Source organism: Marmota monax, unplaced genomic scaffold, assembly GCF_021218885.2.
Source record: "Marmota monax isolate L192 unplaced genomic scaffold, Marmota_monax_Labrador192_F-V1.1 WCK01_AAM20220418_F8-fsc00020, whole genome shotgun sequence".
In the NCBI taxonomy this organism is placed as follows: domain Eukaryota; kingdom Metazoa; phylum Chordata; class Mammalia; order Rodentia; family Sciuridae; genus Marmota; species Marmota monax.
Window position 1 is genome coordinate 22,821,263 of NW_026692912.1, and position 26,286 is coordinate 22,847,548.

The 26,286-nt window shown below is 59.7% G+C and overlaps 1 protein-coding gene across 2 annotated transcripts in view; it reads left to right on the forward strand.

Moving 5' to 3' along the window:
* Nucleotides 1–3,657: 3,657 nt before the first annotated feature.
* Lamc3 (laminin subunit gamma 3) overlaps nucleotides 3,658–26,286 on the forward strand; it is a 51,482-nt gene continuing 28,853 nt past the window's right edge. For both annotated transcript variants that reach the window (XM_046451882.2, XM_046451883.2), the window contains exons 1-9: nucleotides 3,658–4,053; nucleotides 12,232–12,536; nucleotides 15,610–15,740; nucleotides 17,857–18,023; nucleotides 19,031–19,219; nucleotides 19,294–19,411; nucleotides 20,786–20,884; nucleotides 23,185–23,321; nucleotides 25,246–25,359. In XM_046451882.2, the coding sequence (XP_046307838.1) occupies nucleotides 3,684–4,053; nucleotides 12,232–12,536; nucleotides 15,610–15,740; nucleotides 17,857–18,023; nucleotides 19,031–19,219; nucleotides 19,294–19,411; nucleotides 20,786–20,884; nucleotides 23,185–23,321; nucleotides 25,246–25,359 (1,630 nt within the window). In that variant the 5' untranslated portion in view covers nucleotides 3,658–3,683. The remainder of the gene's footprint in view (nucleotides 4,054–12,231; nucleotides 12,537–15,609; nucleotides 15,741–17,856; nucleotides 18,024–19,030; nucleotides 19,220–19,293; nucleotides 19,412–20,785; nucleotides 20,885–23,184; nucleotides 23,322–25,245; nucleotides 25,360–26,286) is intronic.

Genomic DNA, 26,286 nt, shown 5'->3' on the forward strand with positions numbered 1-26,286 from the left:
TGGTCGTGGGGGACAGCTGCAGGGCCCTTCCCTGTGTGTGCCACTCCTGGTCGTGGGGGACAGCTGCAGGGCCTGTGCCCTGTGTGTGCCACTCCTGGTCGTGGGGGACAGCTGCAGGGCCCTTCCCTGTGTGTGCCACTCCTGGTCATAGAGGACAGCTGCAGGGCCCTTCCCTGTGTGTGCCACTCCTGGTCGTGGGGGACAGCTGCAGGGCCCTTCCCTGTGTGTGCCACTCCTGGTCGTGGGGGACAGCTGCAGGGCCCTGCCCTGTGTGTGCCACTCCTGGTCGTGGGGGACAGCTGCAGGGCCTGTGCCCTGTGTGTGCCACTCCTGGTCGTGGGGGACAGCTACAGGGCCTGTGCCCTGTGTGTGCCACTCCTGGTCGTGGGGGACAGCTGCAGGGCCCTGCCCTGTGTGTGCCACTCCTGGTCGTGGGGGACAGCTGCAGGGCCCTGCCCTGTGTGTGCCACTCCTGGTCGTGGGGGACAGCTGCAGGGCCCTGCCCTGTGTGTGCCACTCCTGGTCGTGGGGGACAGCTGCAGGGCCCTGCCCTGTGTGTGCCACTCCTGGTCGTGGGGGACAGCTGCAGGGCCCTGCCCTGTGTGTGCCACTCCTGGTCGTGGGGGACAGCTGCAGGGCCTGTGCCCTGTGTGTGCCACTCCTGGTCGTGGGGGACAGCTGCAGGGCCTGTGCCCTGTGTGTGCCACTCCTGGTCGTGGGGGACAGCTGCAGGGCCTGTGCCCTGTGTGTGCCACTCCTGGTCGTGGGGGACAGCTGCAGGGCTGCTCCGCCCAGGACTTTGTGGGTCTGACAGAGCTCAGCTCCCGATGGCAGTCCTCACCAGGGGCCCTTAGGTCTCCCTCCATCACCACCCAGTCTCTACGAGGGCGGGGCTGGTGTGGATGGCGTGGCTCCCTGCTGCAACCGGGTTCCTTGCTCCAGAACTCGAGGGGTCAGCGTTGCGGCTTTCCCCCTGGGGTTCACCATAAACATGGTCTTGCCCTCTCTGGAAGCCTCCAGCACCACGGGATCTGGGGTCACACGTGAGGCTGCTGTGTGTGGCCTGGAGCTGCTGCACAGAGCTCCTGCTCTGGCACCACTCAGCCTTCCGTGTCCCCAGTAAGGGGGTCAGAGGGAATCCCTGTGTGCAGAGCGTGGCTCCTGGGGCCTCCGGAGGCCTGCCAAGCATCATGCTTCCCAGCAGAAGAGACGCAAGCTTGCCTCCTCTTGGCTCCGTATGATGATTATTTCACTTGGCCTTCACTTGTGGAGGCCATGGTACCTGGATGTTTGGTCAAACTAAATATCTGGAAGTCAAATGTTTCTGTGGAAGTAAAGCAGATATGTAATGGTTGGTGGGCCTCTCCCAACCAGTTGAAAAATCTTATGGGTTGTGTTGTTACTACATGCTGGAGACTACTGATATTCCACCTAGCACCAATGGCACCAGGTACTGGTGACTTTTTGGACTTTAGGTATTTTTTTCCTCAGTGAGCTCATTTATTTATAAAAAAATTATAAAATTTATCTTTTACTGGGGGAGGGAGGGTGTGAAGAGTTAATGATATAGAATTTCAGTTTTGCAAGACAAAAGGTTCTGAGCTTGGTGTGGTGGTGCACACCTGTAATCCCAGCAGTCAGAAGGCTGAGACAGGAGAATCTGGAATTCAAAACCAGCCTCAGCAAAAGCAAGGCTCTAAGCAACTCAGTGAGACCCTATCTCTAAATAAAATACAAAATAGGGCTGGGGATGTGGCTCAGTGGCTGAGAGCCCTTGAGTTCAATCCCCAGTACCAAAAAAAAAAGATGGGTGGTAGAGATGGTTACACAATGTGAATACCTCATTCTCCTGTACTGTGGCTTAGAAGGGATTAAGACGGTAAACTCTGATATGTGTATTTTGCCACAATTAAGAATTTATAGGCTGGGGTCCTGGCTCAGTGGTAGAGCACTTGCCTAGCACATGTGAGACACCGGGTTTGATTCTCAGAACCACACAAAAATAAATAAAATAAATGTATTGTGTCCATCTAAGAAAAGTTTAAAAAAATAATTTATAAAAATTGCCCTTGACACATGCACTGGTATAAAGACAAATACATTCATATCATATATGAAAATATTTTCTTCTACCTAAAAGTTCAGTGTTTTCTTCTGACTTTAAAAGAAATTAGAACATTTCTGTGGGCTCCTAAAAGTATCGTCTCCTGTGTCTGATGGTGCACAGCCCAGCAAAGGGTATCTGGGTGGGGTGCCAAAGGTCTGCTGCAATCCTGTCGATGGCCATAAAAGTGAACTTGAATGAAGAAGCCTCAACACCATCAAAATACAACCTGGAATGACATTAAGTTTACATATTAACTTGGGAAAAAATTGAACGTTTAAATAGTTGGAATTCCATGAATATAGATGCTTATCTCTTCTTTGGGTTTGGTGTCTTTCAGTATACTTTTATATTTTCCTTAATTTGGGTCTTGCACATTTTATGCTAATTGATTCTTAGGCATTGTATCATTTGTATCACTGTGATGAAGGTGATAATTTTCTCTGCTGCCATCTAAAGTTGCTAGTGTTCATGTTTCTACTTTATTCTTATTAAGCTCTTGTTAATGCTTATAATCTTTCAATAGGGACTCTCAGATTTTCTAGATGAATCTTCAAAAAACAATGTAAGAAACATTCGTGTCTTATATTTTTTTCTTGTCTTATTGCATTTGCTAGGACTTCCAAAATAACATCAAACACCTGTGGTGGTTTCATGTACTAACTCATCTATTTTAGGAATCTATGATCTACTCCATGCATCTATATTATTTCATTTATATTTTTAAAAAACTGGTAGTTAAGCACTTCGTTACCATTAAGCTTGTTTCTCAAAGTTTTCCTGAATACTCATTTTGTTCCTCACCTAAAGGACTTTTAGAATCTCTGTTTAATCATGATGTTTGCTGAAAAATAGTCCTGAACATGTTTAGGAAGTAGATTTGGTTTTCCTTAGAATTTTTGTGGGAATGGCTGCTAAATTTTATCACATGCTTTCTATAGTACCTAGTGACAAGAGCATGTGGCTTTTCTCCTAAGAAATGGAAGGTGAAAGGAGGGGGGCATTTGCTTGGGGGAGGACCTGTCAGAGAAGATGTCTCCAAGGAGGCGCACGAGGAGACCAGGTTCTCTCCTCACAAACTTCACGTTAGGACCTCTTCGCTTTGGGGGCAGAGGGAACCAGCCGCAGAAGCGCTTTCAGGATCCCCGGAGGCCTCGGAGGCCCGGGGCTGAGGAACTCGCCAGGGTCGGCCTGGGCGCTGCTAGGAGGCGGTGCGCGGGGTACCGGCGGGGCGCTCCCCTTCTCCGGGGCTCACAGCAGCGGCTAGGAACCTGCATTTTACCGCCCATTCTGCAGATGAGGACGCCGAGGCCCCGGGTCTGGGGTCCCCCAGCAGAGCCCGGACGAGGAGGCAGCTCGGCGGACTCCCCAGCCGGGCACTCCCGGGCACGTCCACCAGATGGGGGTGAGCGCGAAGGGACGGAGCGGTCCGGGCGCCGGGGTGCCGCCCGCCGGTCCCTCCTCCAGCCCTCCCAGCCCGTCGCGGTCCCGCCCGCCGGGGAGGGCGGGTCCGGCCACCGAGCCCGCCGGCCGGCAGAGCAGAGCGCGCGGCGGGGAGCGCAGGGTCGGAGCCGTGACCATGGCGGCGGCGGCGCTTCTGCTGGGCCTGGCGCTGGCGGCGCAGCGGGCGGGCGCGGGCATGGGCGCGTGTTACGACGGCGCGGGGCGCCCGCAGCGCTGCCTGCCGGTGTTCGAGAACGCGGCGTTCGGGCGGCGCGCGGAGGCCTCGCACACGTGCGGCAGCCCGCCCGAGGACTTCTGCCCGCACGTGGGCGCCCGGCGCGCAGGGGCGCAGTGCCAGCGCTGCGACGCCGCGGACCCCCGGCTCCACCACAACGCCTCCTACCTCACCGACTTCCACAGCCAGGACGAGAGCACCTGGTGGCAGAGCCCGTCCATGGCCTTCGGCGTGCAGTACCCCAACTCCGTCAACATCACCCTGCGGCTGGGTAAGCGCGGCCGGCCACCGCCTCCCTGTTCCCGTCCCATCCTGGGCAGGGGCAGAGGACCCGGCGCCTGTGCGCCCTGGGCGCGGCTGCGGCACCCTGAGAGGGCTCGGGAACGTGACCTGCGCCCTGAGGAGCCGGAAGGATAGACTGAGGGGCGTCCTTTGGGCTGGGGGTGGGAGTCAGGAAGCCTTTTGGGGTTCCTTTGCTGAGCTGTGGGTCTGGGCGCAATGACATTCCCTGGTAATGGTTTTCCAACCTAGACCTAGAGCTGTCAGGAGGGGAAGATGACCCCCAGGAGTGACCTAGTCCATCCACCCTCCTAATCTGGGATCTTGTCTCAGTGGGCTCTTGCGTCTGCATGGAGGCCCTGGGAATAGGAACCCAGGCGTTTACCACCCAATCAGAGCTGTTCAGCTCTCTGGGCAGGAGGACCAAGTTGCATCCTGCCATTGGGTAGCTGGACCAGTTGGCAGGACCTCTCCTCTGCCTTGCCCATGACCCCCTCCATCCCCGCCTACCAAGGTGCAGGAAACCTCAGGTCTCTGGGAATCAGGATCAGAGTCTCCACCCAGCCCTTACTTGGCCCCACTGCAGGGAACTGGAGTGCTCCCTCTCCCTCCAAGTCCAGTGCTGTCCAGTGTCCTCCCTGGTCCCCTGCCACGCGCCCTGTATCATGCGAACAGTTAACTAATTCAGCCTCTGCTACTCTCTCAGGGAGCGTATTTTCACCAGTTACTCTTCCTTATCTGTGACATCAAAATCGCCCAAAGCTTTGGCAATTCAGGGGTATTTTTATAACTCATTTTGGCTGCTAAATCTGACCTGAGGCTACTCACAGCTTTGTTTATTCTAGAAAGAGTGAATATTTGTACATTTTGCTACTGAAATCTCATTTGAATACAGCCTGTAGCCCCAGAGCAAATGATTGGGGATAACACAATATATAGTATGAAGCCTGCATTGTCTTTCTTTACTTGGGGAAGTTTAGAGATCCGAACCATGCCTGGAACCAATGAATTTGGATAAGGGAATGATGGAATTGTGTCCCCATTTTTTCAGATGAAAAATTGGGGGATCAGAGAGGTTAAGTTTTTCTTCTAAAGGCAGACAGCTGGTTATGGACATCTGCAGACATCAGAGGTCAGAGCATAAAGTTAACAAGAGCTGTACCACCCACAACTGAGCTGGGCTTCCCCAGGCCTGGCTGACAGAGCCCTGAGGAGAGCTAGGAGGTGACCTTGGAAAAGGGTGGTGGGGAGGACACTGAGCCCCCTCAGCAGAACACACAGCTGCTGGAAGAGGGCTGGCTCAGTTCTCCATGTCGCATCTGTCACCTTCTCTGGGACTATCTGGAACTCTAGGTGAGGCTTCTGGATGGGGCTGGTCTCTACCTAGACAGGAAGTCAGCAGGGAGGCTGGGAGAGCTGGCTGGCTGGGGCTGGCAGGACCCCAAGGCCACAGGGGAAGGAATCTGGGATGGGGTGGGAGGTTGCGAGGGAGACACAGTGTTCCATAGCAAAGGGTGTCACATGTGTCAGTGGGGTCCAGACGCCAGAGGAAGGGACTCCGCCCAGCACAAACGATGTGGGAAAGTCGATTGGGGGACACGATGGGGGGGGACACGTTCACATTCTGGTCCTAGGGCAGTGCCGGCCTGGGCGCTGCGCAGCCTCCCTGCACACTGCCACACTGCCTCGGACCCTTAGAAGAAGGTTGGTCCTGATTCTCCTGCAGGCAAGGTCCCGAGGCTCAGAGGTGGCACTGCAGGATCCTGCAAAGAGCTCAGGTGTGCTGCCCCTGCGTGTCTCCCCTGGGCCGGCACAGGGCACATGGAGGGACTCCAAAGTGAACACAGAACACACGCGCGAATGAATGAGTGATTGACAGGTCAGCTCCTCCATCCTGGCGTCTGGGCCCAGCTCCGGTTCTCTTCTGCCTGCTCTGGGGGGCAGAATGGAATAGCAATCATGAAATGTGAAGTGGGGCTGTGGACTCAGGCCCGGCTGCTCGCGGGCACGTCAGGCTGCTTGTCCTCACCTGTGCGGAGGGGATAAGAGCTGCCCCCCGGGAGCCGTAAGCCAGTTAGTTCTAAGAGCTCAGGTGGGAGCGTGACAGCCCTGTGGCCAGCAGCCCCGTGGTCCCTGCAGGAGGGCTCTCTGTGGGGAACAGGAAATGCTCCTGCTTCCAGGAGACAGCCCGCCCGGGCCCACAGCAGCCCCAGATTTGGCTCATTGGGGTTCCAGGTAACTCAGATTTGCTGTAGGCTAAGCCAGGCCTGCAGAATATCAGGGGAAGGAGAGGTCTAGGGCTTTGGGGTCCCCCATGGAGGCCCTGATCATTGGGTAAGGTGGGCTGGGACCCCCACCCACCCAGTCTCAGGCCACCTCTGCTTGCTCCCCTTCCCTTTGAAGTCTCTTGGGAGGGGAGAGTGGGCGGCAGCTCTGGTCCAGGGTGTGGCGGGGGTGGGGGGAGGCTTGGTGGCCTGGATGGAGGTCTCTGCTTTCCCAGCCCCCTGCAGCTCCGACATCTGTTCCAGATCCAGCAGTGGCTGAGCTGAGCCTTCCTGCCTGAGATGAAAGGCCACAGCGGGTCTGGCAGCTCCCAGGCCTTCACTGAGGCCGGGGATCTGGTGGGCTGGGGCCTGGTGGCGGGTGGGGAGAGTGGGGGCGTAAGCGGTCACTGGGGTGACAGAGCGTCCAGAGAAGCTGTTCGCATGCCAAGAATGTGCTGGGTCAGCACCTCCTTCTACAGATGGGGAAACGGAGGCTCTGAGAGTTGGAGCCCTTGTCCGAGGCCCCGTGGGCCCTTGGGGGCAGAGCTGGGAGGTCCTCCTCGGGGTGTTCCACCTGGGGTCAGGATGCTCCCCTTGCCTTGAGCCGGGCTTAGGGGGCGCGGGGCAGGCAGAAGCAGCTCTGTGCGCCTGGGGACCTGCAAGGCCCTGAGGGAGCCAGCCGAGGGAGTGAGGGGACAGCAGGGCTGGATGGCCACATCCAGGAGCCTGGCCCGGGAGGGGTGGCCGTCGGGGGACCTGAAGCCCAGAGGAGCGTGCAGCCAGCTGGGTCTCCAGGCTCTTCCTGTGAGTGGGCGGCCTGTTTGCCTTGGCTGGCGGGCGCTGGTCCTCCTTCCCTCTCCCTGGGGCTCTGCTGGAACACTGGGCCCCAGGCAGGCCGGGGGTCAAGGCAGGGCCCTGCTGCGCCTGCCTCCACCCGTAGGATCGGCCCCCACGCCCCCTGGGCCCAGCTGGCCTTGGTCCCCTCACCCCCTCCGGGGCTTGCAGTGGGACGTCCCATAGCCCAGGAGGGGCTCAGCTGCCTCCTGCAGCCTCTGGGACATCCCCGGCCCCCTCACTTCTCCTGCACAGCCCCTGCCCCGCCCCAGGGCTTCAGAGTGGCCCGAGGCTGCCGTGCGCCAGTTCCTGTGCCCGGGAGACGAGCACCCGTTGGCCCCTCAGCCGGGGGCGCCTTGCCCAGGAGCCCTCTGCCCTCCAGCATGGCCCGGGCCTGCCTGTGCCTGCAGCCCCCGCCCCGCGCCACGGTCTGGCTGGCGCTGTGTGAGCTCTGGGTTTGCGGCTTCACCCAGCTCCGAGCGGCAGAGGGGTGGCCTGTTTCCACACCTGCACCCAGCACCCGGCTCAGGGCTCCCAGCCAGGGTGCCAGGCCTGGGCTGCCCAGATGAGTGGGCAGGATGGCCGCTGAGCCACGCCTGGCGCTGCCCGAGGGCTTTGCAGGCCCTCGTCGCTGGCATTGCTACACCGTGTGGCAGGTGGGGAAACTGAGGCGTTCCCTTCAAGTCCCTGCCCAGTCAGGTTCAGGGACATCAGGTGGTGCCACTCACCCTCCAGAGCATCCGCACCTGGAGCTGTGGCTTTCACAGCAGGGCCTCTCCCTGGCCCAGCCCTCTGCCCGCCTCCCTGGCCTGCTGTGCCCAGGCCAGACCTCCCCCAGCTGTGCTCTTGCCCCACCTCCGCCCTGGCTTTGCCTGTTGGAATCACGTCCCCATGTGAGCCTCCACGGTGCCTCTCACCTGGCCCAGGTAATTTAAGCAGACTCCTGAACATCAGCCAGCCCTCGATGTCATACAAGAGCCCCAAACCTTGAGTCCCACAGTAAAGGCACCCGGAGGGTGAGCAGTGGTGTTACTCACAATGGTCACCATCGGAGGAACCCGGGTGTCCATTGATGGGTCATGATAAGAAAAATGTAGTCTGTCCCTGCAGTGGAATATTAATCAGCCTTGAAAAGGAAGGAAATCCCCACACAAACCGCAACACAAGGACCTCATGCCAAGTGAAATAAGCTGATCACAGGGGGAAGTTCTGCCTGATCCCACTTAGACCAGGTCCCTAGGCAGATTCATAGAGAAAGCAATGGGGTGGCCAGGGGAGTTAGTGTTTAATGGGGACAGTTCCTGCTTGGGAGGATGGACCTGTTGTGGAGGTGGGTGGTGGTTACAGTTCCCGGCAACAGGCATGGATTAGTGCCACTGGGCCGTACATGTCCAAACGGCTAAGATGTCAAGTGTGGTTCGTGCCTGTTGTGAAGGTAGAGGTGCCTCCTTCCTCCCTGGTCACCCTGTGCACTGAAGCAAGACACTGGTGACTGAGCTCCCGCTTGGTATTCTCCAGCCCTGCCCTTCCCTGGATTACCATCTGCCCTTCTCTCCGTTGTTACCCAGCCCCAGGGGCTGCATCTTTTCTAACATTTATTTTTAGTTTTAAGTGGACACAAAATCTTCTTTTACTTTTACGTGGTGCTGAGGGTGGAACGCAGTGCCCCCTGCATGCCCAGCCGGGGCCATCTGCTTATTAGGGGTTTCTTACGGTGCTCTCAACTGCCCTGTCCTCCTTGCAAACGAGCGGTCTGTATACTCGGGTCAGCTCGCAGCTCGTTCTGGACCTCAGGACCCTAACACAGAGCCCTGGGCAGTGAGCACTGACAAAACCCTTTGCTCTCCCCAGGTAGAGAGCAGACTCCACCATCTCTCCATATGGGGGCGGAGACGGGGTCTGGAGAGGGAGAGCCGGGATGTCCTCGAGTCCAGGCTCGGTGCAGCTGGACCCGGGTCTCTGCTGTCCTGCTGTGCTCACGGAGAGTCCCCAGCTCCTCACGGGGCTCGCCATGTTCAGAATTGCTGAGAGTCAGGATGGGAGAGGAAGGACCGGCAGCGGTGGACAGACGGTAGCCTTGGTGACCCTGCTCTGATCCCCGCGTGCAGGCAGCGGCTCTCGGCCGGGTTCTCATGCCCGCCATGGGCCGGGCAGCCTCTCCCATGCGTCCCCTCCCGCCCCACCCGGGCCCCTGCTCCCAGATGGCTCCAATTATAGGGCTTTGTTTTGTTTCCATTTTCCCAAAATAAGCCTGGCTCTTGGGCTCACGCTGCTTGGTCAGTGCCGGATGTGGGCTGGCCGGGCTAGGGCTGTCACGGTGTCACTCTTGACAGGCTATATGTCCCAGCTGTAGGACTGTCCATGCCTCTGGCGCTCAGCCTGCAGGGCCCTCTGCCATCCCAGCTCCTGCACTGGGCAGCAGGTAAAGGCTGGCAGGGGGTGGCACTGATGAGTGGCACTGATGGACCCACAGAGTCCCCAGGGGAGGGCAGCCGGCTCCAGGCAGCAGCTTCGGGGTCCCGTGGTTAAGTAGGGTGTCGGCTCTTCTGTAAGCTGGTGGGCAAGTCCTTTTCCTTCCCTGTGCCTTGGGCTCCTCCTTAGTAAAGTGCTGCTTGGGTGTACCACACGCAGAAAGCAAGTCACACAGTAGGCGCTCAGTCCAGTGGGACAAGTCAGGATGCCTGGGAGCCAGCCAGGTAGGGAGTGCAGGGAACAACATTCCAGGCAGGGTGGCCTGGAGGTGAGGGAGTCATGCTGTCTAGAGTGGCACTCCTCCCCACTCACAGTTGGGTGACATTTTGGCTTAGCTGTCCTGGTAAGAATGTACCTGAGTCAATCACCCTGAAGCCTCCCTGGCTCCTGGAGCCCATGCGGGCCGGGGTTGTGGCTGTGAATTTCATTCTTGCCACTGTTTACAAGGTCTTGGGGCTGTTTCCTTCCCCAGCCTTTTGGTTGCCTTTGGCCGAAATTTTTTCATTAAAAACAGGGATTAAGTTGCTTTCTCCGTCCTTCTAATTAACTCTTGTAACGAACAGTTCCCGCCGCGTCTCTGACATGCCGTCTCTCTCACCTCCTGGCGTGGCAAGCAAGGGAAACGCCTGGCGTGCCCAGAGCAGGAGGTTGGCATTCGCATGGGTCCCAGCCGCGCCCCTCCCAGGCGGCTCCAGCTGCCAGCTACCTTCCAGGCTCCGAGCCCGTCTGAGAGGGGGCCAGAGGGGTCCGGCCGGCGCTGGGCGTTTTCTGAGGACTGGGCCCTGCTCACCTGCAGCGGCCTCCAGGAATGCAGGGGTGGGCGGAACCCTGCTGGCCCAGGTCCCAGCCGCCCGGGTCTGCTCCGCTAGGGGCCACACGCTGCAGCTGTGCCGGGCGGACCTGGAAAGACATCTTAAAAGGGAACAGGGCAGGCGGTTGCTTCTTTGAAAATCGTAAAAAATGTGTTTTCAGTTTTTAAATTAGAACAAGCTTCAGGAGAGGAACAGCCGAAAACCGAGGGGGACATCACTCCCTGCCCCGGGGACAGCAGGCTGAGCTCTGGGTGTCCCCCTCCACCCCAGCTGTCCCTCCGGGGACTCGGGGATCTGTGATGGAGACTCCGCTGCATCACTCTGGGCCTTTGTTCTCCCTGTGACATTCTGACCTGGGTGTTCCCCTGATGACAAGCTGTTGGCCGAGGGAATGGCTTCTGTCATTGTAGGACTTGATGTTCCTTGAGTCCCCCGCGCTCCCCAGGCCCAGGTGGCCCCTCCTGTGTGAAATGCCTCGGTGGACGCTGTCCTGCCTTTGGGGTCCTTGCCCGCATGGGTTCCTTTGCCAAAGGCCGGAAACCTTCCTGCGGCTCTTTGCCCAGGTCACCCCGCTGTCCTCTCAGAGGACCAATAGATTTATGGCCCTACGTTTTTCTTTCAGTGTGGTGAACGCTTAACGTTCACATCTCGGCCTCTTTTAAGTGGACATTTTGATGACATTAAGCACGTTGACACTGTTGGGCAATCGTCACCCCCAGGACTCCTTTCATCTGGTAAAGCAGAAACCACGTCCCCCCCAGACACTGATGGCCCCATCCCTCCGCCCCTGGTGCCCCATTCAATGGGGGGCTGAATTCCGTCCCTATGAATGTGACCGCTCCAGGGACCTCATGCCAGGGCATCCTATGGGATCCGTCTTTCATGACGGGCTTCTTTCACTTAGCAAAATGTCCTCAAAGTGTCACCAGATAGGGACCCAGAAGGGAGAAGGGGACCCCAACTTGGCCCTTGCAGGCTCCTGATGGACATCACAGAATGTGTCGGGAAGAGGCACACCAGCGGGTCCCTTGGGAAGGCAGCAGAGCAGCGGGATGGGCGGGAGGCGGTGGGGGCTCTGTGGGGAACAGACCTTCTTGGGGGCCTTGGTCTCTTCTTCTAAAGGAAACTGTCGATAGTGAACACGGGGGGGGGGGGGGGGGGCGGGGCGGGGGCTCAGAGGTAGAGCGCTCGCCCAGCACACGAGGGGCACTGGGTTCCATCCTCAGCACCACATTAAAAAAAAATGAAATAAAGATACTGTGTGTCCACCTACAACTAAAAACTAAATACTAAAAAAAAATAGTGAACCCAGGGGTGCCGGCCTGAAAACTCGGTTCCTTTAATCACGGCACCAGGAGGGTCCTGTGACCGGCTTCTCCTGGATCTAGGCTGGTGCTTGGAATGGGGCCAGGCCTGGGTGGAGGGTCAGGTGGTCGGGGTATAGTGAGAGGAGTAACTTTCTAACCGTGCAGCCGCGTTTTCCAGACGTGGTAACTCCTGTTGCTGGAGGTATTTCGGCAAACAGAGACGGCTGCCCGTGGGGGCGTTACAGTGCGGATTCCCGCGCAGAACACGTCCAGCCAGACGAGGGACGGTGGACTGCTGGGAATCCGTGCAGTCCTCTCTGGGTCCCTGACGGCCACGGGCAGTCGGTGGTGCGCTCCCAGCCCAGAGCTCCAGACGCCTCTAGCGGCCTGTCCCAGGGTTTCGCAGGGCAGCTCTCCGGGGACCAGGGTTGCGACTCTCCTTTCTTACTGTCTGTAAGAGTCCTCATCTCCCCGGCTTCAGGGAAGGCCTACGAGATCACCTACGTGCGGCTCAAGTTCCACACCAGCCGGCCTGAGAGCTTCGCCATCTACAAGCGCAGCCGGGCGGGGGGCCCCTGGGAGCCCTACCAGTACTACAGCGCCTCCTGCCTGAGGACCTACGGCCGGCCCGAGGGCCACCACCTGCGGCCCGGCGAGGACGAGCGCCTGGCCTTCTGCACCTCCGAGTTCAGCGACATCTCCCCGCTGAGCGGGGGCAACGTGGCCTTCTCCACCCTGGAGGGCCGGCCCAGCGCCTACAACTTCGAGGAGAGCCCCGGGCTGCAGGTCAGAGAGCAGCGGGGCTCAGGGGGTGGGGGGCAGCAGGCGGGATGCCCCTCCAAGGGGACAGCAGAGCCCTGTTTTCACACTGGTCACCTGGAAGCCTTAGGTCTGTGAGTGCCTGGGATGGGCGTGGCTGGGGGCTGCTCGGGCAGGGGAGGTGTCCCTTCCCTGGCCTTCGTCCCAGGATCCCCACAACACCCCCAGTGCCCTGCCCCGGGCTTCGTGCACTGGGGCAGTGCTCTCCCCCTGGCCACACCCCACCGGCCTTGGCTTCCTGCACAGGGTGGGAAAGCAGGCCGGGGCCCCGGCCCCCCCCCCCCCCCCCCCCCCCCCGCCCAGAGCAGCTCTGACGCCCTAGCAGGGCCTGCCACGTGTCTCCGGGATGCTCTCGAGGATCAAATGGCAAAATGTGACAACAGTGTGAGCTTTGGGGACCTAGAGTCCGAGAGGCCTTGCTGTCAGGTGGCCCAGGCCACTGGGAGCTCCTCATGTGGATGGTCTCTGGATGGCTGTCCGGCATGGTAGCCAGTGGCCTCAGGGGGCTGCAGAGTACTTGAGGTGTGACCGGTGTCACGGAGGAATCAGACTTGACTTTTCTTCTCTCCCTGGGTGCTGGCGTGGACCCCGAGGCTGCGTGCACTGGGCAGGCATCTGAATGTTGAATTTTACTTACCTTTAATGAATTTTAATGCTAATAGTCACACGGGACTGAGCCATAGGAGAGCGCAGCTATGGACATGGGTAGAGCTTGGCAGATAGAAGGCGCTCATTCCCGCATTGAAGGTCAGTGGTCACGGTGGTCCCCTGGTCTTGTCCCTGGTGGAGAACAGCAGGTGGCTCTGTCCTTCCTATGGGTCCCTCCAACCCAACCCACGTGGGTATACTCAGGCTTGTGGGCCGGGACAGGCACCCATGTGTCCACTTTCCTGCATGACCACTACAGCTGCATCAGTCTGCTTGACGTTGCTGGACGTTGGATGGCCCTCGAGTCATTGTCCTGGGCTCGGACAGGCCGCAGGCGAGTTGAACTGCCATCTCCTTTTCTAGAGACTTCCACGGCTTTCCCTGGCCTGTCTGGGTTAACAAGTGGGGGTCCTGATTGTTTCCAGAGGGGACACTGAGGCCCAGCAAACAGTTGTGTCCCGCTTGGCCATGCCAGCACCAGAAGACCTGAGGGTGCTGGCTTGGGGTCCCCAAGGCCACCTTCAGGTTCCGTGGTTCAGTGCACGACCTACACAGCTGGAAATTCCCCTCTCCTCACAGAGACAATTCACTACAGTGACATAGGACAGATCAAGGTCAGCAGAGAGTCAGGGGAGCCAGGCTGGAGTTCCCAGCTGTCCTTTCCTGGCGGGGTCTTGTGGACAGGGCTTCCCCCTCCAGCAACCATGTGTGACAGTATGCAGAGAATTGCCAACAGGGAAGCCCACCGAGCCCTGGAGTGCTGGGCTCTCCTTGGAGGGTAGCCAAGGAGGCGCTGCCTCTGCTGACCTGTTGCCTCGTGTCCTGGACATTGTCCCTGGTGGAGAAGTGATCTCTCCAGACGGGTCTCCCCTGCTTCTGTATGGCAGAGGGCAAGGTCAGAGGGACATGGAAGGCAGCCACACCCTGCCCTCTGGACACATGGGCATGTTTTACCCAGAGGGCAGACACACAATGGGGGTCCCTCTGTCCTCTTCTGTCCCTGATGAGCTGCGACCTTGGGTCTTTGCCTGTCTGGGTCCCCTGGTATGCCCAGGGCAGCAGAGTAGATGTAGGAACGTGGACTAGGGTAGTGATTAAAGCTCGGGCCCTGGGGTCACTTAGACCCCAGGCCCAGCTCTGCCCTGCACTGGGGGCACCACTTGGAATCGAGCGCTCACCCTGGCTGAGCCTTCATCTCCTCTGGGAGAGCAGGAATACAATCTTGTAGCCTCTGAGGCCCGGAGCCTCCACCGCACATTGGAGCCAGCTGCCCCTGTACCTCCGCGGGGCACAGGGTTGGCTCGGGCACTCCAGCTGCCACTCTTGGGCAGAGAGCAGCAGCGGAGCTTTCCGCATGGACAGCTGGGCTCCCCACCCTGACCAGACCCCTGAATCCACATGGCCTTTGAGCAGTTCTGCGCTGGGTGACTCGGAGTGACAGAGACCCACAAACTCAGCTTTGTGCCAGGGCTCCTGTGGCATTTGCCGATGCACAACCCTCTCTGGGCCGAAGCATCCTGGGCAGAGGCCGGGTTTGTGTGCTCAGTGGGAGCAGGGGAGGTGCCGCCTGAGTCACGCGGGGAGACAGGCTGTGCCAGAAGCTCATTTTCTGTCCTGATGGGCCTGATTGCTAGAGCAGGGGCTCCTGGGCTGAATTAAATGCTGATTAACATTCCACCAGAGCCGCCTGATTAGAACAGCAGGCACCGAAATGTCAGCCCTCACGTGGGCCGCGCTTCCTCGCCAGCTCCTCCCCCAAGGTGCTCATTCACTGATCAGCGAGTGATCAGCGAGTCCACGCAACGTGCCTGGCAGAACCCAGGGGCCCCACGTCCCCATGTCCCCACTCTGGAAGGGCTCACATTCTCATGGGAGAGATGTCCCCTGGGGCAGGGGCTGACCCTCAGCAAGTGAGAAGATGAGAATCCCAGAGCCTAAGTCCTGCCAGGCCTGGGGAGCATGGGAGAAGGACTCTGGGAACTCACGCCAGCTGACCTCTAGCATCGTGCTCAGGAGTGGCTGGGAGAGGGCAAGGGACCTGCGTGCCAGGGTCTTATGTGGCCAGCCTCAGCCCCTGCCCACCCCCAGCACCTCCACTCCATCCTGGGCAGGTGCCAGGTTCCCCAGTGCTGGCCAGATCTGCCGGATGCCCTCACAGGGAGGCACTGTCCTGCCATTTCACAGACAGGGAAATGGAGACACTGAGACATCAAGCTACGTCCCCCAAGTTGCCCAGCCAGTGGGTGGCCTGTTGCCAGGCCACTGTCTCGGGATCCCCCTGAGTCTGACTTGTCCCAGGAGCCCACCCAGGACAGGCGGCTGGACGGGCCAGCAGAGCAGGCTGAGAGCGATGCTCAGGAACCTGCTGATGAGTCTCTGTCCCCTCCCCCAGGAGTGGGTCACCAGCACTGAGCTGCTCGTCTCTCTTGATCGGCTCAACACGTTTGGGGACGATATCTTCAAGGACCCCAAGGTGCTCCAGTCCTACTACTACGCCGTGTCGGACTTCTCCGTGGGCGGCAGGTGGGTGCCAGGTCCCAGCACCCAGACCCCGCACAGGAAGAGGATGCCGGCCGATGGGAACTGCTGGTGGCGGATGTGTAGCAGGGAGATGCCAGCTCAGCTGTACGGTGGTGGGGGGGTAGGACCCTGGCCCCTTGCCAGGCACTGCAGGTCATCACAGAGTCTCCTCCTGTCCCCACCAGGCTGAGCGCCCCCCCATGGCCAGGGGCAGCAGGTAACTGCTGTTCCCTCCCCTTCTCATGTGGGAAATGTTTCCTGCCAGCCCCAGAGAGTGACTCTGCCACCCGGCCTCACTCCCGGCCCTGGACCAGGTTCTCTTAGCGTCCACACTCACCCTGGACAGGGGCTGTCCCAAGTCAGAGCCTGTCTGTCATCTGGGCCTCCCAGAGCGCCTCCCACGCAGCCCCGTGATGGGGAGAGGGCACAAGCCTGTCTTCCCTGGGACCCTGCCTAAGCGTGTTTCTGACCCAGCGTGGTGTGGCAGACCCGAACCAGACGGCTCGTAAGGCTGTCAGGGCACCCTGGGAGCAGGGACAGGAGGCAGAGACAGGAGGCGCGAGGTCAGAGCCAGGGAAGCTGGGGCTCGGGGAGGCCCGTGGCTGGAAGCGGGTCAGGGCCAGGCCCAGCGTATTCTCATCCCTCTGTCGATGGGGAGCCGCTGAGGGTTTGGCCAGGGGAGTAACAGGGTCAGCTTGTCGAGATACCCGAGAGCTGGTGGGGAGTGGGGGAGAGAGGAGGCCGAACCGTGGGGTCATGGGGTTGGGCGGCCCGGGCAGGCGAGCGGGGAGGTGGGCAAGGGCCAGAGGAGGGGAGAGCAGCTCAGGTGTCAGTGGTGGCTTGGGGAGCAAGCAGGGTTGTTGTATGACTCAGGGACACGTGGGTGGCCTTAGGGAGGAGAGGCCAGAGGGTCACAGGCCCAGAGTCTGTACCCCGGGGTGTCCATGTGCTCTGGGGAGAGCTGGGCGTCCTGGAGAGGACCCTCTGCCCCGCTTCCCATCCCCATGCGCAGTCAGGTCAAGGACACGGGCGGGGAGCCTGGACCTCCAGCTCCTGCTGTTTGGGGGGGCTTCAGGCCAGAGGACATCTGGGCCCCAGCTGCTGGAGCTGGACCACCCTGGGACCCACAGCTGGCCGGGGAAGGCTGCTCTCGGCCGGGGGCAGGTGGCTGGGACAGCCTGTGTCCCCAGGCCGACAGGATTTCACTCTCCTCCATGAGTCAGAGGACTTCTTGGGGGAGGGAGGGGTTTTAGGCGCCCTCTCAGAGGTGGGCAGTCCCTATCACTACCCCCATGACCACTGTCCCCAGAGACTGCCTGGGGCCCCCCTCACCTTTCCAGAAATACCAGGGTATCTCCTGCCCTGACCCAGGCCCTGGAGAGCAAGCAGTGCTGCGCACTCTGCCACGCTCTGCGTCCCCAAGCTGAAGGATGCCCGGGCCCTGGCCGTGGTCACAATTGTCAGCGTCTGCTGAGGGCAGCTTGTGGAGCCCAGCCGCTCAGTGTCTCTCGCTGTTGAGGTCTGAGCCTCGGTTTCCCCCACTGTGAAATGGAGCCTGACCTACATCACGGTCTGGCTCCTTGGGACAGGGCTGGTGGCCACACAGGGTTGGGATCCATGGAGCACCCAGAGCACCTCCTTGTTCCTGCCCCACCCCACCTGTCTCCTGATGCTGTGAGTGTCGTGGGACATGGGCCCAGGGCTGCCCTTGGTGGCACAGTCTGGGGATCCGGGACCGTCTAGAGTTGTCCCTGTGCAGGTGACTCTTTCTTTGCCTTTTAGATGCAGTTAAAGGGCAGCTCCCTGGGTGACCTCCCTAGTCCCCATCCACTGCCCCTGCAGGGAGACTGAGATGGCCTTCTCCTGGCCCTCGCAGCCCCCAGGTGGGACTCCTGCACAGCCACTTATGAGCTGGCTGTAGTCTGCCTCTCGGTGCCTGATCCCCCATTAGAAGGGGCAGCGTGGTTTCCACGTGGGTTCACCTGTGCCCCAGAGCCCTCCATGCTGCCCCAGGCAGGCGCACAGTAGGTGTTCAGCAGAGGCCAGGGTGAAGCAGTGACTCGGGTCACCCCGCCTCCCGTGGGGGCTGCTGGCGGTAACCCCGCCCATGTTCCCCCAGGTGCAAGTGTCATGGCCACGCCAACTCCTGTGGCCCCGATGAGGCGGGCAGGCTGGCCTGCAGGTGCCAGCACAACACCACGGGCATAGACTGCGAGCGCTGCCTGCCCTTCTTCCAGGACCGGCCCTGGGCCCGCGGTACAGCCGAAGCCGCCAACGAGTGTCTGCGTGAGTGTGGGGGGCAGAGGCTGGGGTGCCCTCCAGAAACTCCCGAACCTCGCCCTGGGGCTGCTCCTGGGTGGGCCTGCGCCAGCTTGGGGTCAGGGAGATGCTGCAGATGGGAGGGGGCGTGGGGGGGGGCTTTGAGCTTCATCCTTCCCCCACAAACAGCCCTCCAGACCGAGTCCACCCAGAGAGGCGCCCGAGTGGGGAGGCCGGGGAGGCCCCCACCCGTTCCTTTGTTTTAACTGCCCCAACCCCAGCTGCTAATGAGATCCAGGCACCCCCTCCAGGGGTGCTGCCCTGCCCAGCCCGGCCTCTCCCACGGCCCAGCCCTTTGATGTCCCCGCCTGTGTGGTGTGGCTGTGACTGCCTAACCACAGAGCGCCACAGCAGGGAGGGTGGCCTTGTCTCCTGCAGGGACGTGGGCCCCCAGCGCAGTCCCACAGTCCCTCCTGGCTGGCGTGCCAGCAGCCCAGTGGCTACTCTCCCCCAAGCCCTGCCCCTCCCCCACTGTCATCTGCTTTGCCTCAGCTCTCTGGGTGCTCTGTCCTCTTGGGCCTGGGCCACTGGTGGTCACAGCTGGGGCAGGAGGGGACATATCTGTTCCATGGGATACCGAGCTGCCTGCAGGAGCTGCCCGGGGGCCACCAGGACCCTAATGGATTCCTCCTGCCCTCTGGGCTGCCTCCACCAGGGGGCGCTCACGTGCTGGCTCATGCCAAGCCTGTGGCTCTCTCTTCCCTGGGGACACAAGGCCAGACTGCTTCTGCCCCGTCCTTGCCCCTCCCAGTCTCCTCCCAGTCACCAGCCTGGAAGCCTGGTTGTCCTGGTGGACCCCTCCCCCAGCCCAGGCAGCCCTGGGGCCCGGATTGAGCGTCGTGGGCTTCTCTCCCGCCCACCCAGAGTGGTGCTTCTGTGCAGCCGATGCCCTGGTCTCAGTCACCTTTGGGCGGCACAGTGCTCCCTCCTGCCAGGGCCACTCACACACCTCCTCCCGGGCCTCCTGCCCACAGCCTGCAACTGCAGCGGCCGCTCCGAGGAATGCACCTTTGACCGGGAGCTTTTCCGCAGCACGGGCCACGGTGGGCGCTGTCACCACTGCCGTGACCAGACTGCTGGGCCGCACTGTGAGCGTTGTGAGGAGAACTTCTACCACTGGGACCAGAGGAAACCTTGCCAGCCCTGCGACTGCCACCCGGCAGGTGAGTGGCTGTGCAGCCCGGGCCACCCTCAGCGTTCAGTTCAGGCCTCCGCAGCCCTGTGCCCTCCTCCCCAGGTTCCCTGCGCCTCCAGTGCGATGATGTGGGCACCTGCGCCTGCAAGCCCACCGTGACAGGCTGGAAGTGTGATCGCTGCCTGCCCGGGTTCCACTCGCTGAGCGAGGGTGGCTGCAGGTGAGGACATCAGGGGGTGCGTGGGGGTGGCCAGGGTGGCATGTGTGTTGTATTGGGATGGAATGATGGGGAGTGGGAGGGACAGAACACCTGCTGTCCCCCCACCCCCCTTCCTCTCTCTAGCGGTTTCTCATTCCACAGCCAGTTCTGGTAAGGACTAGAGATGCCCAGTCCCCGGGAGGCAGATGATCATGTGACCAAGCTCCGCGTCCTGTGGCCCAGCAGCCTACCTCGGGGGTGGAGGGCAGGCTCCTGTGAGAGGCATTCATTTCTAGTGCTGATTGAATGGGGGTGATGGAGAGCAGGGGGGACAGGTGGTCCAGGCAAGGGAAGAGCACAGCAAAGGCTCGAGGCAGGTGCAGGCAGGTGCAAAGTGAGACTCGGTACTGAGCAGGGAGGCTCAGGAGGAGCTGAGGACCAACACGGTGGGGGGTGGTCAAGATCAGAAGCTGGGCAGGGCAGGAAGGCTGAGCAAGCTTGTGTTAGGGTTTGGCCACGTGGAGGGAGGAGGGGATGGGCAGATTCCAGAGCCCCTGGAGGGGAAACGGACAGGCAGGGGGCTACCGGGTTTGGAGCCTCGGAAGGGGACCCAGCCCATTTACCATCTGTTGATTGAGAAAACTCACCCTGAGCAAAATGATACATGAAGCTGCTGTGATCCAGAAGCACTTTTAAGTGAACTTGGCTTTGGTCAGTAACAGAGTCCTCTGTCCTGGACAGGCCATGGGACCATGGGGTGCAAGCCTGGGGAGTCTCAGGCTCCTGGCAAAATGCTTCTGGGCACAGAAATGGCCGTCAGGGCTGGGTCTGGCTCTGTGGCAGTGCTCACCTAGTGTGCAGGGGCCCTGGGCTCCATCCCAGCACCTTGAAGCAAAGCAACAGACCTTAGACAGGACCCCTGCCCCATCCCAGCCTCCGGGCCCTCATGGGTGCCCTCCTCCACCCTGGAGCCACCTCTGCCCGCCCAGCCTGCCTCTGGCAGGCTCCTGTTCTTGCTGGGACCACTCCCTGGGGAAGCCTCCCTCCTCCTGCCCCTGATGTCCCCGTCCCCAAGGCTGGGCAGTGTCCGCACTGTGGGGTCCCAAGGGCGGAGCCTTTGCTCATCAGGTGGGTGGGCGGGAGGTTGGTGGATGGAGCGGGCACCGGCAGAGGGGCAAGTGATGGATGGAGGCGAGTGGACGGTTGGTGGAGGCTCAGATGGAAGGTGGGGTAGACAGAGGCTGCGCTGTGCTGGCAGGTAGGGGGCACCTCCCTGGCAAGGTGGGAACAGGAGGCCAGGGGAAGCTGGCTCCTCTTGGGGATTTTTGGGAACAGCCAGTTCCCACTCTGGAATTGCTCATTGGACATTTGTCCGCTTGTCCCCCTCTTTGGCAGACCCTGTACCTGCAATGCTGCTGGCAGCCTGGGCACCTGTGACCCCCGCAGTGGGCGCTGCCCCTGCAAAGGGAACGTGGAGGGAGACCAGTGTGACAGGTGGGTGAGCCGGTTGACCACAAATGGGAGTGGGCGCAGCTGCTGAGCAGGCACCCGGGCTGTGAGTCGGGAGGAACACAGGACGGTCCTCACGGACTTGTGAGCAGCAGCCCGCACCCCTGGAGCACCACTGACCTGCCATCCAGGAAGTTACCCAGCGGCCTCGTGGCACTGTTTATGCTTTGATCTAATGCTATGGATGCCTCCTACGCTAAGAAAATACAACTTTTTTTTTTTCCCAAGCTCAGATGGAGCTAGGAGGGATGGGAGGTCGTCTAATCCATGTAGCTCACCACTCCTCTCTGCCAGCCCTGCCACAGACATCACTAATTGAGTGCTATCCCAGCCCTCCCATCCCCCATCCAAGTCAGACATCACTAATGGAGCACAGTCTTTGCCATGAGCCCTCTTGTCACTTAGGCCACTTCTCAGTGCCCTGCTCCCAGAAGGCCCTACCAACTGAGCTGAGATTTGAGCCTGGGGGGCGGGGGCCCTCGCAATCCCATTGTGATGCAAATGAGGGACCTGAGGTTCAGTAAGACAAAAGGATTTTCCCAAGGTCACGTGGTCCATGGACTTCATGTTCAAGGCCACTGATTCCCAGCTGTGGTGCTGGCAGGCAGACGTGGGCTGGTCTCCCTGGATGCACACAGTCTGCCCCGCCTGGCTTTGTGTCTGGTGTCCAAGCCCTTTGCTGCAAGGAAACTATGTGGCAGGCCCCTGGCCCTGGCCCTCACTCTGGCAGCCCCAGGCCGCCCCTTTATCTTGTCTCTGCAGGGTCTTTTTCCCCCTCGCCCTGCCCCTAGGCACCTTAAGCAAAAAGGCAGAGTAGAATTCGGGAGCCAAAAGCCTCCTGGGTCCTCCCTCAGCTCCTCCTTGCAACCCTGAGTGGGTCCTCTCCGCTGTGCCTCAGTTTACCCACTTGTATAATGGGAGGACTTGGTGGGGTAGGCTCACTTGAGCTTGCTGGGCATCCGAGTTGAATCAGAAGACCACCTGGGCCTGCTCAGACAGACAGCCTCCAGGACCACAAACCAGGAATCCGAGTGTGTAAAGCAGTCTCCCCCAGGGCTGTCGGGACACAGGGTTGTTTCTGGGGGTGAGGCAGGGAGATGGCAAGAGGATCCTGGAGATGGAAGTGCTTAAGAACGAGAGCAGGGGTGGGGGTGGGGGGTGCAGACGACTCCATGGCAGGGCCCTGGCCTGGCTTGTTGGAGGCCCTGGGTCCCCCCTCCTCTACCCCCAGCACACACAAAGGCCCAAATCCCAAACCAGGGTGGGCCATGAGGAGGACACAGGAGCCAACCTGAAAGGGCTCCCAAAGCTGCCGTGGTTTGAACAGTGAAATAGATCAGCAAAGGATCCCATTCTAACCCAGAGAGGAAAACAAGTGCCCACACCCACAGAGACACACAGACGGAGGGATAAATAAATAGAGGGGACAAAGGGACAGACCCTCCTTGCAGAATTCCAAACAATCAACGAGCAAGGAGTGCGGGAAGTAGAAAATCAGAGTTGGAACTTCACAGTAGTGATTGCTGTGGGCAAAAGCCACCGATGGATGCTGACATTAGTGGGTGGCACTTTCAGGAGAAACAGAAAGCTTGTGTAGCCTCCAAATATTCATTGATTACTGTGATGGTCACATGTCCACCTGTTCTCTGGTCCCCACCCACAGGGCTCAGGTCCCCTCCCTGGGCTGGGGGCTGGGCTTAGTGACTGCTGAGGTCTGGCATTGGGCAGTTGCTCACAGGAGGAACCTGGGGAGGGAAGGGTCACCTCACTGCCCAGGGGTCACATCCTAATGTGATGAAAATTACACTTCCCCTCTGTGCACCTCCTCCCCCACCCATACCCCAGTCTCATCACGAGAAAACATGGAGGGACACACCTGAATGTGCGGGTCCTAAAGTCTACAGAGCTGTGCTTTTGAAGTGTCAGGTCTAGAGGGACGGGGAGGACCCAGAGGCACTTACAGATTGGAGGAGAAAGAAGACCCAGCTCAACCCAGCACGGTGTCCTAGGTGGGGACCCTGGAACAGGAAAAAGGACAGTGGTGGCCAAACCCCTGTGCAGCCCAGAGCATCCTTGACGTTAGGAACTTTAATGTCCGAGTTGGCCAGCTGTGCGCAGCAGGGGGGCAGGGGGGCACTGCCTTGCTCCCCTCTGTCAGTCTGGGGAAAACAGTTTTAGGAGTTTCCCGGGGGGTTCTGGATGGGCATCAGCTAACCAGATCCCCCACCCCGTGCCTTTCTGCCTGTTCACGTGGCCCTGGTGGGCATGCCTGGCATCCCTTCCAGGTGTCGCCCAGGGACATTCAACCTGCAGCCCCACAACCCACTGGGCTGCAGCAGCTGCTTCTGCTATGGCCACTCCAAGGTGTGTGGGGCCGCTGCCGGGTTCCAGGAGCACCACCTCCTCTCCGACTTCCGCCAGGGTAAGCAGTGCCCCACTGCCACCTCCCAGGGTCTGCTGCGTTGGCAGCTGGGGTGGGCGGCCCCTCACCTGCCAGCCGAGTGGGCCGAGTGAGCAGGCAGCTCCTGCACCTCCCTGCAGCCCCTCTGCCCCGCCCCTGCCTCTTCCCAGCCTCCAGCAGTTTGTGTGGTGGGGGTGGGGTGGCTCTGGGGGGCTGGGGTGTGGTACCCTGTTAATCCTGTGGGGAATTTCCACAGAACCTAGAAGGTCATCATCCCTTGTCATACCTGGGGCTGGGGATTCAGGCTCCGTCTCCTGTTCTCTATTTATTGAGCACCCGTGGTATGCCTGAGGCAGGGTCCCAGGCAGGTAGGGTCTCTCATTCTTGTTTTATAGGTGAGGCCCAGAAAAGGCAGGTCACTTTCCTGAGGCTGGTTCCCGGACATTAACATCCCTAAAACCAAGGATGCTGTGGGCTGCATCGGGGTTTGGCCACCACTGTCCTTTTTTTCTGCTCCAGAGTCCCTATCCGGGACATTTGTGAGCTCTGGAGTCTTGCTCTCACCATGCAGCCTTGTGTGGGTCTGCAACTTTAGAGGACACAGCCTCATCTTTGGGGCAGGATATTGGCAGAGCACTAAGTTAGAGCTTGAAGTCAGAGCCAGCCACCCCGGAGCACCCCACCTTCTGCTTCCACCCCCGCAGGGAGGAGGGCATGCCCCAGATGCAGGGACAGTGCGCCCTCTGCTGGACGCCATGCAGAAGGCAGGGTGGGAGGCAAACATGGCCCTAGGAGAGCAGGGGGTCTGGTGGTACCACCTCATTATCTCAGCTGCCTCAGCCAGTGGTTCTCAAACTTTCTGGTCCCTTCCTCTTGGAGACCACTGAGGACCCCAGAGCACTTGTGTATATGTTGATATTAGCGGGAAAACTGATTTTTAAAAATGTTTATTTTAAAAATTAAAAAACAGCCACTGTGAACCTATTATGTTAAAACGAAGAACATAGTTCTGTAAAAATAACTATTTTAAACCCCAGAATATTTGTTGAGAAGAGAGCTGCTGGCTCTGTGTTCTTGCCTGTCCCTTAAGGTCTGGCTGGGCAGAAGCCGGCTGCTCCTCCCATGGGCCTCTGCCGGCCAGCGGCAGGGACAGCACACATCGTGCAGGTTCTAGAAAACTCAAATCGCCCCTTAGTGTCGGCAGGAAGATAGTTTGTTCTCACAGACCCCTGAAAGGGTCTTGGGGGTCTCCCTGAGGGGTGTGGCCCAATTTTGAGAGCTGCCACTGGCCCAGAGAACTCCACTGCCCCCATTTTGCAGATGTGAAGCCAGCTTCAGAGAGGTTAAGTAACTTTCTCAGGGTCACACAGTTAGCAAGGAACCACTTAATTCAGCCCAAGGAGCCCCAGGCCTTTCCCCTTCATCCCTCACCTCCCCACCCCTTGGGTGCTCAGGTGTTCGGCTCCTACCCTGTTGCCAGCTGCCCCTGGAGAGTGCCCCTGGAGGTCATGTGCTCTGTACTGGCTGTGCTTGCTGGTAACTCCTGTCCCTAGAGGGAAGGTGGACAGAACTGGGGCCTGAAGGCCTGGGCCCATCCTGGTGTGGACCCTTCCTTACCAGGTGACCCTTCTGGGTGCAGTGGGGCTAATGACACATGTATCTGGAGGGTCAGGGTGGGTGAGGCCATGGTGAGAAAGTTCTCTGAAGACAAGGTCAAGTCCATTATTGTTGGGGGTGGCCCTGATGTCCCCAGGCCCCCATGTTGGGATCTTTGGGCTGTCTCTTCATGTGGAACTCAAAACCCCTCTGAAGCAGAGCAGGGTCCCTGAGCTCCCGTCTCCTCCTGGGCTCCCTCCACACGCAGTCCCCTCAGGGGAAGGACTTGCCTCCTGGAGACCCCCTCCAGGGCCTTACGCTGCCGGCTGTGCCTGTGCTTGCTGTCTAGGACCTGGAGGCTGGTGGGTCAGGAGCAAGAGAGGCTCGGAGCGTCCCCCACGATGGAACCCGCGTGGGATCATCCTCTTGGGCTCAGAAGACGAGGAGGCGCTCACAGCACCAGGTACCTGCGGCCGGGGTCGGCCCAGCTAGCTCCCCTCTGCTGCTAGGTGTTGTTAGTGCAGTTCTTATTACACACCGCCACAGACTGGGTGAGTTATAAAGAAAAAAGTCAAGGTGGGGGGCTATGTCTGGTGGTGGCCTTTTTGCTGGCAGAGCCCTGGGCAGCACAGGGCATCACGTGGTGAGACAGGGGTTGCACGTGTGTGTGTCTCCTGGTCTGTCTCCTTCTTAGAAAGCCACCGGGATTCTCTCTTGGGCCGCACTGCCTGACCTCCTCTGAATGGGGCAGGTTCCCACCCTCCCAGTGGGGATTGAGTTCAGCATGGTGCGGGCTGTTCAACATGGCAGGAGGCAACAAATGGCCCCCCTCAACTGGGAGGCTGAGAACATGCCCAGTCCTGTCAGTGCCCTGGAAGGCAGAGGTCTGCTGATGTGGGCCCAGGGCCAGGTTCAGGGTGCCACCCAGGCTGCTTCCCTTCTGGAGCCTCAGGGGAAGGGCTCAGGGGACCTGGCCTTCCTCCAGCTTCAGAGCAGCTGCGTCTGGCACCCATCACGACCTCTCCCGTCCCTAGGACCTTGGGATGACCTTGAGCCCAGCTGGAGGGTCCACTTCCTGTCCCTGCTCTGTGGCCAGCTGGTCCGCTACCTGGATCCTCCTGCAGCCTTATCCCTGCCACGTCAGATGGCCCGTGCACAGGTCCAGGGACTAGGTGTGAGACCTTTTGGTCCATGGTGTATGTGGAATCCCTGGAATGAGACAGTCTGTTTTTCACAGTTTGGAAGTGATTGTGTATTTTTCTTTCTGGAACAGAGGAAACCCTGCAAGACATGAGGCTCAGTATTTTTATTTCCTTTTTTTGTTTTTTTTTTCTGTACCTAGGATTGAACCCAGGGATTTAACCACTGAGCCACATCCCCAGCCCTTTTT